General features: G+C 40.1%; 5 protein-coding genes across 5 annotated transcripts; 2 read left to right on the top strand and 3 right to left on the bottom strand.

Annotated features, from left to right (window-relative positions):
* Window positions 1-5,553: 5,553 nt before the first annotated feature.
* Window positions 5,554-6,287, bottom strand: FOIG_16553 (uncharacterized protein; the record flags this gene model as incomplete). The annotated part of the gene is made up of 3 exons (XM_031218014.1): window positions 5,554-5,772; window positions 5,826-6,107; window positions 6,195-6,287. The coding sequence occupies 3 exons, from the start codon at window positions 6,285-6,287 to the stop codon at window positions 5,554-5,556; spliced, it is 594 nt and encodes a 197-aa protein (XP_031052285.1).
* Window positions 6,288-10,722: 4,435 nt separating this feature from the next.
* Window positions 10,723-11,652, bottom strand: FOIG_16552 (uncharacterized protein; the record flags this gene model as incomplete). The annotated part of the gene is made up of 1 exon (XM_031218013.1): window positions 10,723-11,652. One exon carries the CDS (start codon window positions 11,650-11,652, stop codon window positions 10,723-10,725), a length of 930 nt encoding a protein of 309 aa, XP_031052284.1.
* A 478-nt stretch (window positions 11,653-12,130) lies between these two features.
* Window positions 12,131-13,721, top strand: FOIG_16551 (uncharacterized protein; the record flags this gene model as incomplete). Its single annotated transcript, XM_031218012.1, has 3 exons — window positions 12,131-12,933; window positions 12,995-13,313; window positions 13,377-13,721. 3 exons carry the CDS (start codon window positions 12,131-12,133, stop codon window positions 13,719-13,721), a joined length of 1,467 nt encoding a protein of 488 aa, XP_031052283.1.
* Window positions 13,722-16,021: 2,300 nt separating this feature from the next.
* FOIG_16550 (uncharacterized protein) lies at window positions 16,022-16,677 on the bottom strand. The gene has a single exon (XM_031218011.1). It carries the CDS (start codon window positions 16,634-16,636, stop codon window positions 16,280-16,282), a length of 357 nt encoding a protein of 118 aa, XP_031052282.1. The 5' UTR covers window positions 16,637-16,677; the 3' UTR covers window positions 16,022-16,279.
* A 1,019-nt stretch (window positions 16,678-17,696) lies between these two features.
* Window positions 17,697-18,757, top strand: FOIG_16549 (uncharacterized protein). Its single transcript, XM_031218010.1, has one exon. It carries the CDS (start codon window positions 17,840-17,842, stop codon window positions 18,617-18,619), a length of 780 nt encoding a protein of 259 aa, XP_031052281.1. The 5' UTR covers window positions 17,697-17,839; the 3' UTR covers window positions 18,620-18,757.
* The last annotated feature ends 7 nt before the right edge of the window (window positions 18,758-18,764 follow it).

Here is an 18,764-nt window from a genome sequence, read left to right as displayed (position 1 = left end):
TGACACTTCGACAAGCTCAGTTACACGCCCTACGCAATCTGCCAACAATAAACCTAGCACGGCTTAGTTTATCCACAGTTGGAAACCAACCGTCACAAGTATTACTTATTCTAAAAGGAATATAATATAAATACTATAAAGGTAAAATAAAATATATTAGATAAATAATAGTAACTCTTAAAGAATAATTTAGATAATTAGATTAAGATATTAAATAAATAAAATAAATTACTATAAAGGCATTTAATAAATAACTTAAGAATATACTACTAAAGTATTATATCTATAAAAAACTATTTTAAAAAGAGCTAGATACTAAGCTACCTTAATATATAGACTATAATATTAAAATTATATTAAAAGATAGAAAGAATCTGAAATTCTTTTTTATTTATAACCTATCTTAAGATAAGCTTAATATACTTAGAGAATAATTAAATAATATATTATAGAAAGGATATATTAGACTATTAAAATCCTTAGTAGGATACCTAGTTATATTTATATTAAAACCTAACTTAAATAAATTAAGACTTATAGTAAATTACTAATTACTTAATAAGATTATAGAGAAAGATAAAACACTATTATTACTTATTATTAAACTTAAGGACTGCCTATTTAGTAAGAAATAATTTATAGCCCTTAATTTTAAATCTGCTTATAATCTTATTTATATTAAAGAAGGTAATAAATAGAAAATAGCCTTTTAAATAAAATATAAATTATTTAAATACTTAGTTATGCCTTTTAAATTAACTAATATACCTATAGTATTTTAATATATAATTATAAATATACTTTAAAAGCACCTTAATATCTTTATAATCTACTACTTAGATAATATCCTTATCTTCTTTAATATAAAAGAAGAGCATATAAAATACATCTATAAGGTTCTTAAAGCATTATAAGATACTAATATGCTTATTAAACCTATAAAAAGTTACTTCTATTAGTCTTAAGTAATATACTTAAGATATAAAATCTTATATAATAAAATTAAAATAAATAAATAAAAGATTATAATAATTATTAAATAGAAACTACTTATATTAATAAAAGAAACCTAATCCTTCTTAGGATTTACTAATTATTACTAATAATTTATTAAAGGTTTTAGTAAAATTACTATTTCTCTTACTAAGATTATTAAAAAGGATAAATAATTCTAATAGAATAATAAGGCATAATAAGCTTTTAAATAGCTTAAATTAGCTATTATAGATAAACCTATTTTAGTTATATTTAACCCTAATTAGTAAGTTAAACTTAAAACTAATACTTCTAACTTTACCTTAGGAGGATAAATAGGATAATAAGATAATAATAATATATTATACCCTATTACTTTCTACTCTTATAAGATATATAAAGTAAAACTTAATTATCCTATTTATAATAAAAGATTCCTAGTTATTATTAACTACTTTAAGGAATTTAAATATTACCTTAGAGGAAGTAAGTATTTAGTAAAAGTATTTACTAATTATAAGAATATAACTTATTTTATAATAATATAAGAACTAAACTAATAATAACTATATTATGCCAAATACCTATATAAGTTTAATTTTATAATTATATACTATAAAGGAATAAATAATAAATATATAAATACTATTAGTTAATAACCCAACTTTAATATAAGAACTATTAAAACTAAGAAATAACTCTTAGAAATTAACTTAAAAGGAGAATATTAGTTTACTTAATTAGTTAAAATAATTATAAAGATAACTAAAATAAAACCCTTATTAGATAAGGAATATAACTTCCTTTATAAATTTTATTTATACCCCCTACAGGGATACTAAGGAGTTACTAAGATATTAAAATAACTATAAGACTAAGAATATAAGTTTAAAAGAAAAGACATAAAGGGTATTATTAAATAATATAACCTATACTTAAGAATAAAAGCTTAGAGGCATAAATTATATAAATAGTTATAATTATTATTAGTAGTATAATGACCTTAGGACTTAATTATAATAGACTTTATAACTAAACTACCCTTATTAGAAGAACCCTTAACTAGAATCTTCTATAATAATATTATAATTATTATAAACTAACTTATAAAATTTTCCTATTATTTACCCTATAGAGAAGTAATAAATATAAAAGAACTTTCTTATATTTTTTACTAATATATTATTAGTATATATAGGTTACCTATAGAAATCCTTTTAGATAAAGGACTTATATTTATAATAACCTTTTAGTAATTACTTATAACATAACTTAGATTAAATTATTAACTTATAATAGCATTTTGGCCATAAGTTAATAAATAAACTAAATAAATAAATTAAGTACTTAAGCAGTACTTATAGTATTATATTAACTATAAATAAAATAATTAGGTTAAAAAGCTATTAATAGCCTAACTTATATATAATACTATATATAATAAAAGCATAAAGCTTATACTAGCTTATATTAACTTCGGATTTATACCAAATATATACTATAATATATAATAAGAAAAAACAATTAACTTAACTACTATACTTAAAAGCAATAACCTTAAAAATCTATATAAAGAAATAAAAATAAAACTCAAATTTATTAGAAAATGTATAAAAAACTACTATAACCTAAAACGGTTAAAGGGATTAACCTTTTTAAAGGGAGATATAATCTACTTAGCTATAAAAAACATTAAAATAAATTAACTAACTCACAAATTAGATTATAAATTTATTAGACCTTATAAAGTATTATAGAAAATCTTAGAAAATAACTATAAATTAGACCTATTACCGAGAGTTAAGCTTTATTTAGTCTTTTATATTTTATTATTTAAATTAGTAGCAGATACTATATAAGTCAAAATAGGTAATAAACTATAAGAAATTACAAGACCAGAAGTCTATAAAGCAGAGGTAATTAAGAAAATAAATATAATTAATAAATAAAGAATATATCTAATTAAATAGAAAAACTACCTAAAAAGCAAAAATATATAGGAACCTCTAAAATACCTTATAAATGCCTAACAACTCCTAAAGAATTTTTATTAATAACCTTAGAAAATAAAAAATTAAAAACTATATTCTAGTTAATAATATTAGTATTACTAAAAGATTAAATATCTAGGACTATTATATCCTCCTTTTAAGTAATAATATTATTAGCAGAGGAATTTAAACTATTAATAATAAATTAAATTCCTTACTTCTGCAAAAAATGCTTTATATAGTAAATATAAGATAATCTTATAATAGCCTTATTTACTTCTTACTAAGCCTTAAGAAGCTTCTCCTTAGCCTCCTCTTCTGCCTACTTTAGATAATTAGATTTATAATTTAATTAAGGAATTAAGAGGAATAATTAATAAAACCTAGTAATAAATAAAAAAGAATATATAATAAGTAATTATAATACTAGAAGTATTATAGGATTAACCTTATTAAGTATATTTAAAATAATAAGAGGAATATTTAATTATTTTATAATAAAGGCCCTTGGCCTTATAGAAGAAATAAGGTATAATATTAAAATTAAATTTTATAATTAAATCTGCTAAATAGATATACTTTAAAGTCTTATAAGATTTTAATAAAAGATTTTATAATATAATAATTAGTAAATATACTAGGAAAATAATTAAGGAAGAGAGTTAGTATTTACTAAAGCCTAATATAAGAATAAGGAGATATATAGGTCTTAAGGATAAGACTTAACAGAGAGGAGATATTATATTATAACCCCTATGCCTATATTATATAGCCCCTATAATTTTTACTAATTACTATAGGATTACTTTTCCTAGTAATAATCCTCTTCTATTAAATTACTTAGATTATAATACTCTAAGACTAGATTACTATAAATTATAACTAATCCCTGTAAATCTAATCCTTAGATTACTTATATTCTCTATTAAGTTATAAGGCTACTTCTAATATATATATATATTTATTAGTACCTAAATAAAACTTAGCTTACTAGCTATTAATAAAACTTTTTTATATTAATTAAGCCTAATATATATTAAATTTACTATTAAGAGATATAATACTTTGATAAGCTTAGTATTATGCCTTATATAATCTGCTAATAATAAACTTAGCACGGCTTAGTTTATCCACAGTTAGAAACCAACTGTTATATATAAGGTTAAATATATATAACCTGGCTAAGAGGAAGCTGTTAAGATTAGGTAAGAATCTAAGGATCCTACTTAAATATACTAATAGAGTAAAAGTAAATAACTATTTATAACCTTTTTAATATTAAACTTTATAATTAGCCTAAATAGTAGTTTTAATACCTCTTTTATTAATAATAGTATTTTTTTATTTAGCCTAACTCTTATATAATTTATTTTATCTTAATAATTAATTATGCCTTACTTAAATGCTTTATTATATTTATATTTACTTTCTTTATTATCTATATAATTATCTTTAGATTCCTTTAAATCTGTTAGAAAGTAGCTCTTATAGCCACTTGAGGTGTTATCCTCCTATCTTCCTCGCTTATTAACGCTATCTTTATCCAAGTTATCTTTTACGGTAGCAGGGAGGCTTAAGGGTTGGTTTTTTCAATACCTGTGGAGTCGCTTCTCGTGAATTCGAGGCTGGCAGGAAGATGGAACTACTTTCCCGCTTACCCCCGAGTGCCCTCTAGGTTTATTTAAGTAGACTTGGGGTAGAAATATTGGTAGCAACGTTCCTGCTTTCTTCTAGGCGGCTTTGTCTTGAATTAGTTGACCTTGTATTTTTCTTCTTCTCCTTCGATAATTGGACACATATTCCCTCATCGACAAGATATTATTTACCACTAGAATCTCTTATATTGCCAGTAAGCGAACGCCGGATTCTTCGCTCAACGCCTCCCCTTTTACTTCGGCATTAGGCCATTTAACTACAGAATATGTAATTTCATTCTAGGCAAAGAAAGTTCTCCTTGACTGCTGACTATTCAAAAACATGAAAAGGCGCCTCTAATTCATACAGCGAGGACTTACGCTGTTCCTGAACCAAACTGCTCACCAGATTGAAAGGCCATCCATCGCAATGCGATATCACCTTTCTTAAACATCATATATATTTCAGTCCCTAAATGTCGAATCCTTATGTTACTACTCACCTTACATATGCTTTGAACCTGAGTTGGGTTCAAAGAATTCGGTATATACAAAGTAGTTTAGTGCTCTTTTCATGCATTTTGACGTCTGAGCCCTGAACTCTCAGACAGCAATGACATCTAGTGTATGAAGCCGTGGGGGCTGCCCAAGTCGCCTTTGCCGGTGGGTAGGGCTGAAGGCGAAGTGATGAATCGTCAGAGTTCATCCTAGGAAATTACCATCAGCGATATCTTCTGGTCATTTTGTGTGAGATCTGCATGTTTGTGAGGGTACTCTTGATTAGTGAAAACCTATAAACTAGAGTCCTTAAAAGTCCACGACATACTCCATTACTCCGAACTGATAATGCAGTCTATGTCTCTATCTAACGCTTAATCATAAATCGTATAGCTTACCATAGTCTGTAATACAGAAAGACTATTTTTACCCCAGTCAACTTGTCAGTGTCATGCTTAAATGCTTTTGCCATCCAGCTCACCACGTGGACGCCCTCCAAGATACAAGTCATAAATTCCATCAGCGGAATTCATCCGGCTTCGATAGATCCACTCGGCCCCGCCGGAACTCTCGCTAGCCGCCATAGCATGCAGCACCTTTGCCATGGACGTAGCTCCTTCCGGAGGAATGACCACCTTTGTAGCCATGAAAGTAACAACCATACTAAACAGAAACTGAAATGAGACAACGGTAGCAGGACAAGCCAGACGTAGTCCCGGTGGTCAACGTTGAGACTCGATCCCTTTGTCGGTGGGAGTCTATCAACCACGATATCCGAATTGACGTTTGCTACCATTGCAATGACACCGGCTGCAAAGCGTGACATTGTAAGCTCCATGGCCTGCACCATGCCTTGGAGAGAAGTTCCAAACGGTGACTGAGATGGGTAGACTTGGTAGTGCAGGTCAGAGTTGCTGAGTGTAGAGTTGACCGAGAAGCCTTGCAGGGCGATGGCATGGGCTGCCAAAAGCCGGACGAGTTCCGGAACCTCGTGCTTTGCAATCGTGTCCTAGAATGTAAGTCAATTTTTTTTGGTGGTCGTCTCAAGCGCGACAATCGACTCGCAGAGCTGTTCGATATCGTCTTTTGCATTTACCTGATCCAAGTACTGTGAACATAAAGAAACCACCTTGGCCAAAAGATCAACCACGGCGATGACACTAGCCGCGATTCCTAGTACTTCTGCCATCGGATCTGGTTCTTTCATTCGCTTGTGAATTGATTGATAATGGAATTCACGCACTGACGGTGATGCGGGGTTGATGAGGCTGAGCACATCTTCTCATGTGTGCATGGTACGCGTGACCTAATACCATTAGCAGAACCGTAGATCTCCTCATGTTGTCGTTGACAGTCAAAAAAGACATTTCATCAGAAACATCAGACCAGGGCTTGGGGGAACGAAGCAGGGTTAAATCTTCAAATCATTTGATGGCGACTCGTTAGTTGAGTATTGGTCCGCATAACTCACACAAAACGTTCTGGCCTGCCGTGATTAGCTGCTACAATACCTTATAACCAACATCAAGTAAAGTTTGGGACCTGCCCCGCGATGATCTGAGGCTAGACATCCCTGGTAGTCAGCACGGCTACGATCCCTCAGAGCTTCAGCCACTCTTTTGCTAAGTGGCCAGCTTCGGATCTCGTCAAAAGTCTTCATGAGTAAACCGCGTAAAGCTTAGCCTCTGCCATCTCCCTCACAATAGAGGCCTTGGTCTTACCAGAGCCTCACATCTGGCCTGACTCATTTGCGACGACTTTTATTTGCCTAAACCTCAAACATGTACTTCTTCATGTTCAAGGTATCCGCCCATTCCTCCTTATAAATTTCTTAGTCTTAACCGCGATGATCAGCAACGACGGGAACCCAACTTATTTCACCACTAAGTAATTGCCTAATGCCCCTGCTCAATTTCGATCCTATCGAGTCGATAAATGCAAGGTGACTGAGGTACCAAACCGTTTCACGATGGAGAAGAACTTGATTCATGATCCTGCTATTCCCAACTACGACAACTCGGCCGCAACATTCTCAGATGCTTGAAACTGCAGATGCAATATCACATCGTAAATGGAGTGGTCTTGTTGTGATGTCTATATAATGTCGGTCAGTATCAAACAAGTGATGGGCTTCAAAGTGAAAAGCATTTGTTGGCTCAAACTTGTGTACCAAGATATCCCGGTCAGTTTCATGGCAGGGACTACACACAGCTGTAGTCGTCTCCGTTTCAGAGCCGTGGGCCCAGGCCTAACACGTTAGAATGCTATGCTGTGTCCACAGTCACCTGATACGTTGACCTTGGTCATTCTGTCACGCATGCTGTCTTGCCTTCGCTCACACAGAAATGCTGGTCGTCATCCTCATTTGTGACCTCGACCGTATCTTGACCATCTCAGTGGAATTGAACGTCATAGAAAGCCTTAGCAATTTCTCCACGTCACATCGGTCGTAGTGACTTTGCTTAGGATTGTTTCCCCTGCTACGTCACTAACATTTTCGTAGCTCGATTTCCATACCAATGAGAGACTTCATTCATGCTGAAGCGTACCTTTTGTTAGCTGGGTACTGTGTTGATGTTGGTGTTTTGCCGTGTTCAGCAAGAAATACTGCTGGTGCATCTGTGTCATCTACCCTCCTTCATATTAGTATCTCTTCGATGTCTGAGTGTCTATGTTGTAAGAAATAGCTCCACTAATGTCTTTCTCTACAAGTAATTCGAAGTTCACCTATAAAGGCACCGTCAACATTCGTGTCCGATGTATTATCGAAACTTCAATTAACGGCGCGACTCAAGTATCCGAATAAAACTCGATGTTGCTGAGATGGGCACATGCAACCCGGGGTAATTGGAGCCCAACTTGCAGGTCTGCTTACTCTGCTATCGTGACGCGGTAAACAGCTCCAGAGAGTTTCAGCCTGAGTCCCCTATGGAGGCTTTATCGACTCCTCAATCTCAACCAACCCATGCCTCTCCTGGCTCGTCAATAACAGGTTCCCTAACCCACCAGCTCTACATTGTTTGCTTACCTTCTCAATTACCGATGCATCCGCACTGCTCGGTAAGCTGTTTTCATCTGTCGCTCGGAATACCATGTGCTAGGTCCATATCTTTCAAGGTAATTGCTTGAAGCCAATGCCATTTACAGGCGGCCGAACAGAGACCAAGGTATAGTAGAGTATAAGGAAGATGTCATCTGGTTGGTCTTGGATGACGAACGGCCCTCAAGGCGTGGTTGTTTTCAACCTCGAGGCAGAGCATACGTGGGACCAGAGTCGGTCACCCTGGGAGGAGTTTGGGAAAGCAACAGTCTTCTGATATGCTTAGATGTTCTGGGCTGCATAATCGCCATACTGACAGAACCGGTGATTACTTTCTTATCTAAAAGGCCTTAAGAATATTCTCGAGGTCCATCGCATACTAGATCGATATTTATAAGTGTTAAAGAACCAACCATCTTTGCATTTTTTTACGATAGGTAAAAATATTGTCGCACTGGGATCCTACTTAGATGACCTGATGTTTCTTTGTATTATTAAAGCCGCCATAGATGAAGTAGTCGGTAACTGCGGCATTTATGAGACTCTATGGCATAACATACTGCCAGAACTGGCAGCGTCTTTGGTAAATGCGCTTGTAGAAGAAGTCCATGAGGCTCAGCACGACGAGAGATTGGGACATGAAACAGGAAGGAAATTATCTCAGAAGACTCTTCTATGTATAGTTCCTGCAAAGATCCTTAGTCTCGAGAAGAAGCCCGGGAGAGTACTGCAATCAAGCTCGACGTTACAAGGGACAAAGAAGGTGGTGATGATGGCACGAGTAGTTGTTTTTGAGACGAAGGCTCTGTCTCCGCAAGACTTACAGTGTATAATTAGTATGCTCTGATGCTCTCAGGAGCTCGTTGAGCTGAAGAACGAGATAAAGAGGGCGGTCTTGTTGTGAAGCTCAGCTCTGGCATTGAGCACCCACCTAAATCTCTGTGCTACTTCTTTACCATAGCACGAGGATTGGTGCAGACGCAGAAACGATGATCTGGTACGCGAATCCGCTGAGTATGAACGCAACGACTGGTCGTCGTAATGGCTCTTGGAGACCTTTTTGTAGTCCCGTATCGTGCAAAGTCTCTCGCAGGCTTACACCGGAAATGGCTTGGCTTCCCATGATTCATCTATAAACAAGAGTCAGTCTATTTGAAACCCGTGTATAGTCTGATTTCGGAGCATCAGGCTATTGATTCTAATCCTTTGCAATGGCTTGATCTGGTGTTCGACAACAGTGCTCGTGCTGTTCTTCCGCCAGTCGCCTCACGATGTTACAAGCAACTTCTCAGTTAAACACTTTACAAGTCGTCGATCGTTCTTGATGTATACTCGGCCCATATGCCGTCTGAGAATTACGATCGGTCCTGCGTAAAAGAGGCTGATTGGTACAAAGCCAAGATAGCATAGCCTTCACTCTTGGGTACACCAAGAAGACTCAAAAGAACGTTATGATGACCGCTGCGACAATTACTATAAGTGTTGACCAAGTAGCAAGGTTCACATTCATTCACAGTATATGTCTTGAGCTTCGGAGTCCACTAATGGCTGGGTGCGTGGAAATTTCCTGCATGCAATAGTCAATTTGCAATTGTGAGATATCCCATGTGGGTTTCTTGAGACTCCTAACCATACCCACTGTCTTTATCTGCTTACCGTGTCTCCACAATTCACATAATCTACACCAGGTAGATGGGCCGCAAAAGTTAGTATTAGGCCTATTACCAGTGGTAATTGGTACACCAGGGCGTCTTAAGATCCTAAGCAAAGGATATCCTTGCGCAGGTAGGGCATACTCGAGGAATAGAAGGCATTAACTATATATCAGTGCCGCAAGGTTAGATATATATAACCTGGCCGAGAGGAAGCCGTTAAGATCAGGTAAGAATCTAAGGATCCTGCTTAAAATTTACCCCCCTTATTAGGCTTGGATAGGAGCGGGCGACAGTCTCCTCCAACCTGAAACTTTTAGTGCAAGTTCAGGCTGTTTAGCTGTATTAATAGCCTAAGTATTATATATAGCCAGGAATTGAATGCTGAATGCGCTGGGCTATATCAGTTCGATCGATGGCTGCGGAGATTAGTTGTCTATATGTGGATTACTGTCATCGTGACTACAAGCATTAGGACTGCAGACTTGAATCAACATATTGGGCGTATCATTTATCACAGCTAGAATCGCGCATGTGTTAGCAAACCTCATTGGTCACCAATTTTCGACAGGCTTAGAAGGTTGCATTATGCTCACCGGGTGATCTCCGCTCTGGGCTTTACAACGGCATCAGCGAAGTTTAACAGTTCCCATTTAGCGGAGGAAACCCGTCGGGGTCTTGGGCGATGTACGTGGAAGCTCAATGGAATCCTGTTCATGTATCTGGAAGAGCGCGCATCATTGTGGATTCCTGTTGCTGGTTTTACGTTAAAACCTATATCGTGGCCATATATAATATGATTCTTATTTAGGGCTCTTATGGAGGTGTTAATTCTATCCATCTTGGGTCATTAGTACGTGTTCAGGTATTGTGCTCAGCCTGTCATATAGAGGTAAATTTCTGAGAGATTCCCATTATTCTATCAAGAATTATTACATAGTTACTACATTATACCAATCCAACGTCAGAATTGTGCCAGATTCACTTTCGACGATATAAAGAGTCTTCCCATCCCCTCCTCCCCAAGTCAAGTTGGTCGTGCCCGAACCAAATCCCTTTGTCGTAATAGCCGCTCGCGGCGTGCCATCCTTCCGGTGCACAAAGACAGTGCCCAGCGTAGAATGCGCAACAAAAAGATCACCCTCACCATTCGTTAACAACCCATCTGGTCCACCAACACCAAAGTAGCTCGAAAACCTCCCTGTCCGCTGCGCACTGCCATCAGGGTACAGCGGCGCAAGCCAAACACTATTGTCCCTCGTCATGGCGACGAAGAGGTTCTTTTCATCTTTGTCAAGAACTAGACCATTGGGTGAAGGGCAGTTGCGAAGCAGCACCTCGACACGATTATCGCCACTGCCCGTATTGAAGCTGGAGCTGATGCGGTATACACGCCCCGTCGGGTCTTGAAGGCCGCTCATGCCCTGATCTGTAAAGATTATGCCGCCGTCGCGGCCGACTATCAGGTCGTTGGGGCCCTTGAGTCGCTCGCCGTTGAAGCGATCCATCACAGTGGTTATGGTCTTGGTTTGGAGATCAAGAGCAAGGATGCCCTGTTTGAAATCGGCAATGAGGAGTTGATGTCGTTGTTCATGCCATGCTAGGCCGTTGGGCTCGCCGTCGTATTGGATCACAAGATCCCATTCTTTTGTGGTGAGATTGACGGCGAATATTCGGCCGTAAGGGATGTCGGTCAGATACAAGGTGTTTCCTCTGACAACTGGACCTTCGAGGAAGCTATCGAGCGGTCGGCCACGCTTTTGGTTCGTCGAGTGCTCTGATACACCAACAAGGCGGAATTTGGATGGAAGCGTGGTCAGGAGCGTTGGCTCCAAGACGGGAGGGGGGGCGAACCAATTCATCTCGCAGGATGATTGATTGATGCGCAGGTGCAGACTTTCTGAAGTGGGTAGCTCGTGCATATAAGTGGCAAACGCATAGTTACATAGGCCATTAGGTTTACAAAAGTCGAGAGCGGGACTTTGCCGTACATACGCACCCGCTAGATCATGAGGATGGGCAAATGCCGCACGGGCTCGTGTGTGGAGATTGAGTACGGAGACTCTCCGCCTCCAGTCTTGGGGCGGTGTGCTCCGCTTCCCCACGATTCCGGGGCCCCGCGGGGAAACTTATTCTAGAAGCCGGGTTGTTAATGAGCATATATTGGTCCCCCATTTGTTTTTTCATTGTATCCAGCGGATTTCACCCGCCACCACTTCCAACATGGGTATAAGGCCAATCTCTCATCACTACATAAACGATGTTATATCTCGCTCAATCTCACTATTGCCTAACTGCTCTCAAACCTCTTCTCCATTCAAGTAAAGACACGTGCATATCATGTCGGCCCCCGAGAAACAGCAGCCATGTCTCCACCTCGAGAACAACACGGAAGCCCCAAAAGCAATCACCGAGACCGCATTGCCCTTCAGCCCAGCGGATGAGAAACGACTTGTCAGAAAGCTCGACAGGACCATCCTTCCTTGGATCATGCTCCTCTACCTTCTCTCCTATATCGACAGAAGTAACATGGGTAACGCCCGCAATATTGGCCTCGAAGAGGATATCGGCCTCTCCAGCGTCCAGTATCAGATTGCTTCGGCTTCTTTCTACATTGGCACCGTCGTATTCGGTACGATCGGTGCTCTGATGCTGAAGGTCGTGAAGCCTTCTACGTGGCTAGGTATCTGTGCCGTGGGCTGGGGCGCTGTCAGCACCCTACAGGCTGCGTGTGTCAATCCCGGAGGACTTATCGCGGTGCGTTTCTTCCTTGGTGTCTTCGAGGCATCCTTCGCCCCTGGATGTGCCCTGTACCTCAGCTTCTGGTACCTCAAGTCTGAACTATCTCTGCGCATCGCGGCCTATGCGGGGATGAGCGCCTTGAGCGGTGTCATCTCGGGTGTAGTTGCCTACTCCATGGGTCTTGCCAAGAACATGGCTGTTACCTCCTGGCAGGGCCTGTTCCTTGTCGAGGGTCTTCCAACAATTGCTGTGGGCGCTGCTACTTTCTGGATGCTTCCTGGCCGACCAGAGTCTGGCAAATCCTTTTGGTTCACGGACGAGGAGCATCAAATTATTTTGAACCGAAGGAGCAGGTTCACCAGGAACGCTGATGAAGGCATTAGCAAAGCTCAAGTGAAAGCGTAGGCCTATCCTCTTTTCTTTTCCAACTGACATTCCAATCACTAACAAGGCTTCTGGCAGAGCTTTTCTCGATTACCGTCTTTACCTTTTTTGCGTCATGTATTCCGGTCTTTCCTTGTCCCTCGCCGTAGCTGCTGTTTTCCTGCCTACAATTGTCAAAGACTTGGGTTACCACTCTGTGCAGGCGAATCTCATGACAGCTCCTATTTATGCCGTTGCTTATGTCACTTTACTTGTGACGGCCACCCTATCTGACAGGTTTCGGGCCAGAGGTATCCCTATCTCTATCGGGGGCTTGATCGCTGGCACTGGATATATCTGTCTCGGTCTTTTGAAAGATGACTTGGCACGATATGTGACATGTTTTCTCGCAGTCACAGTACGTGCGTCCCTTTGCCCGTTGGGAACTCTTCCAAGTCGCTGACTTACCGCCTCATCCTAGGGAACATACATGGCCTTCCCTATCGTCCTTACCTGGATCACTTCAACCTTTGCCGGAGACACAAAGGCAGGCGTCGGCCTTGGTATTGTCATTGCTGTCACTCACGCTGTCGGTGTTGCCGCGTCCAACATTTATCCTAAAACTGACGCGCCATATTATCTCATGGGGAATGCAGTTTCAAGTTCCCTCGTGTTCCTGACAGCCTTGAGCGCTGTCATTATGAGTGTGATGCTTTACAGGGAGAACCGCCACCGCGACAGGCGTTTCGGTAGACCTGAAGCAGGTGTGCCCATTGACATGGGAGGCGATGCTGACAAAGCCCAAGATTATCGTTATGAGATTTGAGGCCTTTGGGTTGTTGGAGATCAAAATCTCTGAACAGTTGGTCTACGTATGAGTATCAGGTCTTGAGTGTTCCATTTCTCACGGGGCAGTTGCGGGGAAGATTCAGATAAGATAAGATAATGGTTAGAGAAGCTACCACCAGGTCAGACTAGTCCCAGTGCAGAGTAGGGAACATGTTGCGCTGTGAGCAGCCTATCAATTAAACCCACCACTTTACTGTTGAAGGCGTTGAAGCTCAAAGACTGCATATATAGATACATATTCCTTCTCCCATATATGAGTATAATGCAAATATATTAAAAGGGAACTCTTGTGCATATATCGAATGATTAAAGGCAATATGATGTCGATCTGTCGCCTCACTTGAATCAACCGCATCAAGACAAGAGAAAGGGCGGAACAGGAACCATAATCCTTTGCCGACCATTTTAAGACAATGAGAGAAAAACAAAAGTGCTCCTCAAGATATCCTGCCATTCACTGATACGTGTTATAGTGCTTAGAACCCCTGTATCCTAATAACCTAGGCAGGGCATACCTTTTGGCATAGGGGCTAAGCCTATGGATCCCTTTTTTTGCATCATTCATGTTACCTTAGAAAAGCACTGAGCCTGTGCTAACAACTTTGATCCGCTAGAGATGCGTCACCAGAAATCACACTCTCTTTATATATAATTTACGCCGCGCAATAGTAGGAGCAGTAATATTCTATGCTGCTAAGATATAGAATTGTTAGAGGAAGTAAATATAATTGAGATAAACTATAAGTCTATATATTCCAGGTTAGCTGAATTTTCTCTGGGCCAATAGGGTAGGCCTGGGATTAGATAAGTGATAAGATAATTAATCGGTTGCGGAGAAAGGTTAAAGCCGATCTGAGCGAAGTCGCTCCCTGGTCAATTAAGAAAGGAATACGCGTCCAGATCTTGCTGGTTTACGGACTCGAATCAAGGCTTTGCAGGTACAATATGGATATACTAACACGAGATCCTCCATTCAATCTCCTCGTGCGGCTCGAGGCTACAAAACACGCCAGTCATGATAAACAGTCAAGCCTATGTGACATACATAATGCTTTTCAGTGATGTATCATTTGATCAACCCGAGTTAGTCGAGTATCAGCATAATGCATCGGCTCACATTTAATCATCTGTCAAAACCATTTCCATCGTCAGTAACGCCGCAGTACATCGTGAGCGTCTAAAGGCATCGGACCAAGCACGTCAGCGGGGCATGAGCTACAATCACCGAGGCTGAGTCGTCGGTCATTTTACAAACGATCCATCTCACTCGCGCTTTTCATTAAAGAAATCTTGGCAGTAAGCGTTAAGTGACGTCCTCGAAGCATGGTCTTGAAGCTCTCATCAAAACGACCGAGATCTCGTCCACGACGGACTCAATGACCAACATTTCCGTCAACCAAATCATAAAGAGCAATGGCCATGTATATCTTGGGATGCCATCATTTAGAATTAGGCGCGATTTAATAGACATCATCTAGTTAACTTTATCAACCTCGGCACCATCTTACCGTGGCTCTACAATGCTTAAAAGTTCATTACTATCATCAATATCTCTAGTCAGCATGGAATAAAATCCAAAGGAAGACGGAGAAAACTAGTCAAGATTAGAGCGAAAGAGGCATAACAGAAGTCTATTTCGCCCCCTCAAGACTCGCATCACCAACGAGCCAGATCTGAAAATACTGCTTCACCTTAGGCAAGGATACTTAGTTTCTCAGCTGCCGTGGTGGTTTTAAAAAGACCTTCTAAGAGTATTTATAGTTTATAAACACCTATAGGAGATTCAAGAGTTCGGATAAAAGCTTTTTCACTGATGATCTTTTAATCCTTGTGATATCCGTAGTTACTAAGCCCTCAATAGATGATGACGGTTGACTACTTCGCTGGTTTAAAATCAGACGCCTCCTCAGAAAGTTCAGGGTCACAGGACTCGAAGTTAAGGTCCGGCTTAACCATACCATTAAATGATATAGTACAACCTCTTATAGGATTGGAGTTCGGCTTCCACGGTCGCTTAGAACAAAGTTTCTCGGCACAAGTGGAAAGTCGAACTGAAGATTCCTTTATTATTCATAAGTAACAGATAAAAATACAAGGCATAAGATCGCGGACAGGCTGAGGCGAGACGAGTTGTGAACCACAGGTATGAAGCTGAATAATGTAACAATAAAACCAACAACACGCTACTCCGTGAACATTACCGCAACTCGTGGTGCTGATCTAACACAAATTGAACAGACTGGCCAGATGGCAGTCGCCCTGTTCAAATTGGCTTGACTCTTGATGAACCTGGCGCAAGAGAGAGTAAGTAGGCTGAGGGTCATAACTGGCAAGAAAGCGTGTTCCAAGGGAGCCTTGCCTACTGAAAACGCTGGAATGTCGGCTTTGCCTGACTTCTTTTGGTCTCAGCGAGGGGCACAGTCTTATCCAAATTGATCAGATCATTCGCCAGGCCTGGATTGTTGACACTCGGATTGCGATGAGTCTGTGAGTGGCGGTCTAAGCAAGAGCTGATGTACCACGAAACATATCAGATCATGGTGAGGGACTTCGTTGGGATGTTGATGATATCGACTTTGGTAAATGCAGACGGGCGGCAAGAGTGCGAGGGAATGAGTTGATGGTAGAGCCAGTTACATCGAATGACAGCGGCGGATGATCGAAGATAGAGCTCGGCGGGCGAGTAGTTGATGATTGTGGTGTTTTGTCAGCGTTGAAGGGTGCTTCTGCTTCGGGTTGTTCCCTGCGCTTTCGTTTTGAAGGGCTCTCTATCGCATAGCCGCTGAACCTCCTCTTGGCTGTTTTCAAAGATGTGATTTGCTCGTGAGTGTCAATAAATTGACTCGAAGGATCAACAGAATAGATCCACGCGGGAATCGCGTCGATGCGCATCCCGAACGACGCTGCGCTGCTGATGTGATGGTCGAGTTGCTGATGGAGATTCAAGGTGATGGGACAAATCTGGCTACTGTTTTGTATGGGTTAACCTGACGACTCCCTGTCTGCGGGGAAATTGTTAGTGTACCCGGTATTGAGCTTGTCTAGATCGGCATAGTACACGGTGTATCACTATATTTAGCCCAGAAGCTAGGTAGCTTTCGGTTCAGTGGCTCGGACTTACTATCGAGTAATAACAAAAGGCTAACTTACTCTCCTCGAGTTTGTACTGCATTCATGCTCGGTTGAACCTTTCCCTTCTCTTTAGATGCTATAATAATCGAGTTGTTCGCGTGCCAATTATTAGAAGCTCCTTCGAGGTTATACTTTTCGTAATTGTTCTCTTTCTAAACATAGTCTTTGAATTGCAAATAAGCACCACGAGTGCATTTTAAAACTAAAATAAATATATTTCTAGCATCTGTTTCCATGATATGGGCAAATAATAGTTACGGTTTTATTTAATCCATTTCCCGCTTAGCTGCTTGGTATTATGGCATCGTTGAACGTGTTACATCCGGATCCTGTAGTCTTAGTCTACCTTAATCAACAGCATACTCTTGACTCCCTCTTCAATCGCGCCCCTCACAACGCCAACTACTCTTTAATAAATATTAATAAGAGGTACAAAGATGGCTAAATGAAATATAGATATATAGATGAAACCACTAATTATTAAAACGATTGAAACTCTACTAAGCTGTTTCAAAGATCTTAACCCTAACTATTGTTTATAGACGAGATGAAGCGCATTGTTAACGGGTTCTAATTCGTCTTAATTAAGTAAACTTACCAAGGGCATAGGGCAAACTCAGCTACCTTGCCAAGATTGCCAGGGCTTCTTTGGTTACAAATGGTATTGATGATACTGTTCTGTTACAGGGTCTGTTTCAAACCCTGCGCAAAAGGGATGAAACTGTATCACTATGCGCGCTTAAGTACAAGAAGCGCCTGCAATACGCGGAACCGACAAGATATATTTTTTAATAATAACCAAAAATACTATAAGTAATGGGGAAGATTTCCTGTTTCTCGATTGAATTATCTGCACGCAAGTCGTCTTCCATTCTCTTTATTCGCTTCTTTTCTTGTGGCAGGACCACTAATACATTTCTACACTTCTCAGCCAACCCCTGTCGACGTTTCAAAACAAACACAATGAAGTTTCTATCTCTTATTTCTCTCTCAGCTGCGGCTTGTGCCCTTTCCATACAGCCTCGGCAGTTTGGCGGGTTTTTTCGTGGACCGCCCAGTTTTACAAATGGCGATATCATCAATGGCGACATTCCACAAAATGATGTCAACAACGGTGCCAATCAAGGTGCTGGAAATGGGGCAAATAACGGCAACCTTCCGCAAGATAATCCACAAGGTGGTGCTAACCAGGACAATGGGAACGGGGAGGGTAATGGTGCCAATGGCGGAAACAACGATGGTCAGGGAAGTGATGGCGGGCAAGGGAATGATGGTGGTCAAGGAGCTGGTGACGCAACTGGCGGCGGTGATGCGGCTACGGCGGACGGCCAGACGGTAGTGTTTACCGAAGTCAACGGAGTCCCTGGCAACGAGTGCCTTACGTTCCGAAACAACGGCGAAATCGTTGATGCAGCTTGCGTCAATACCGCTGCAGACCGTCAAGTTACTCCCTCAACGGTCAACGGGCAGAGCGCACTTCAAGTCCAACGAACCTTCACCGCGGGCTTCAGACCTGATCTTGTGGACGTTCAGGCATGTATCGGATTCAATGGGACCCATTTCCGGGCTGAGGACTGCAACGCCCAGGGAGTCGAGCCAGTCACCTTCCAGAATGGCCAGTTGGTAGCGTCGGGCGGTGCTTGCGCGAGCGGTCATGATGATTTGGCACAGATGACGGTCGACACCAGCGGAGCCCAGTGTGCGACTTACACAACCACCGACGTGCAACCTGCAGCTGCTTAAGCAGGTAGTGAAGCTTGTTATGCTATGGAGAATGCAAAAGCAAAGAATTCCAATATAGTTATTATAGCCTAGTATTAATTGTTAAAGGAAGGCCTTGTAACCCTAACCCTAATTTGTATAGAACCACGTAGGGTAAATAGGAATA

This window comes from Fusarium odoratissimum (genome assembly GCF_000260195.1).
Source record: "Fusarium odoratissimum NRRL 54006 unplaced genomic scaffold supercont1.91, whole genome shotgun sequence".
In the NCBI taxonomy this organism is placed as follows: domain Eukaryota; kingdom Fungi; phylum Ascomycota; class Sordariomycetes; order Hypocreales; family Nectriaceae; genus Fusarium; species Fusarium odoratissimum.
This window is presented reverse-complemented; position numbering and strand designations above follow the sequence as displayed.

Excerpts from the sequence above, each read along its gene's own strand:
- FOIG_16550 (XM_031218011.1), bottom strand. The coding sequence starts at position 16,636 with ATGCGCATCGACGCGATTCCCGCGTGGATCTATTCTGTTGATCCTTCG.
- FOIG_16549 (XM_031218010.1), top strand. The coding sequence starts at position 17,840 with ATGAAGTTTCTATCTCTTATTTCTCTCTCAGCTGCGGCTTGTGCCCTT.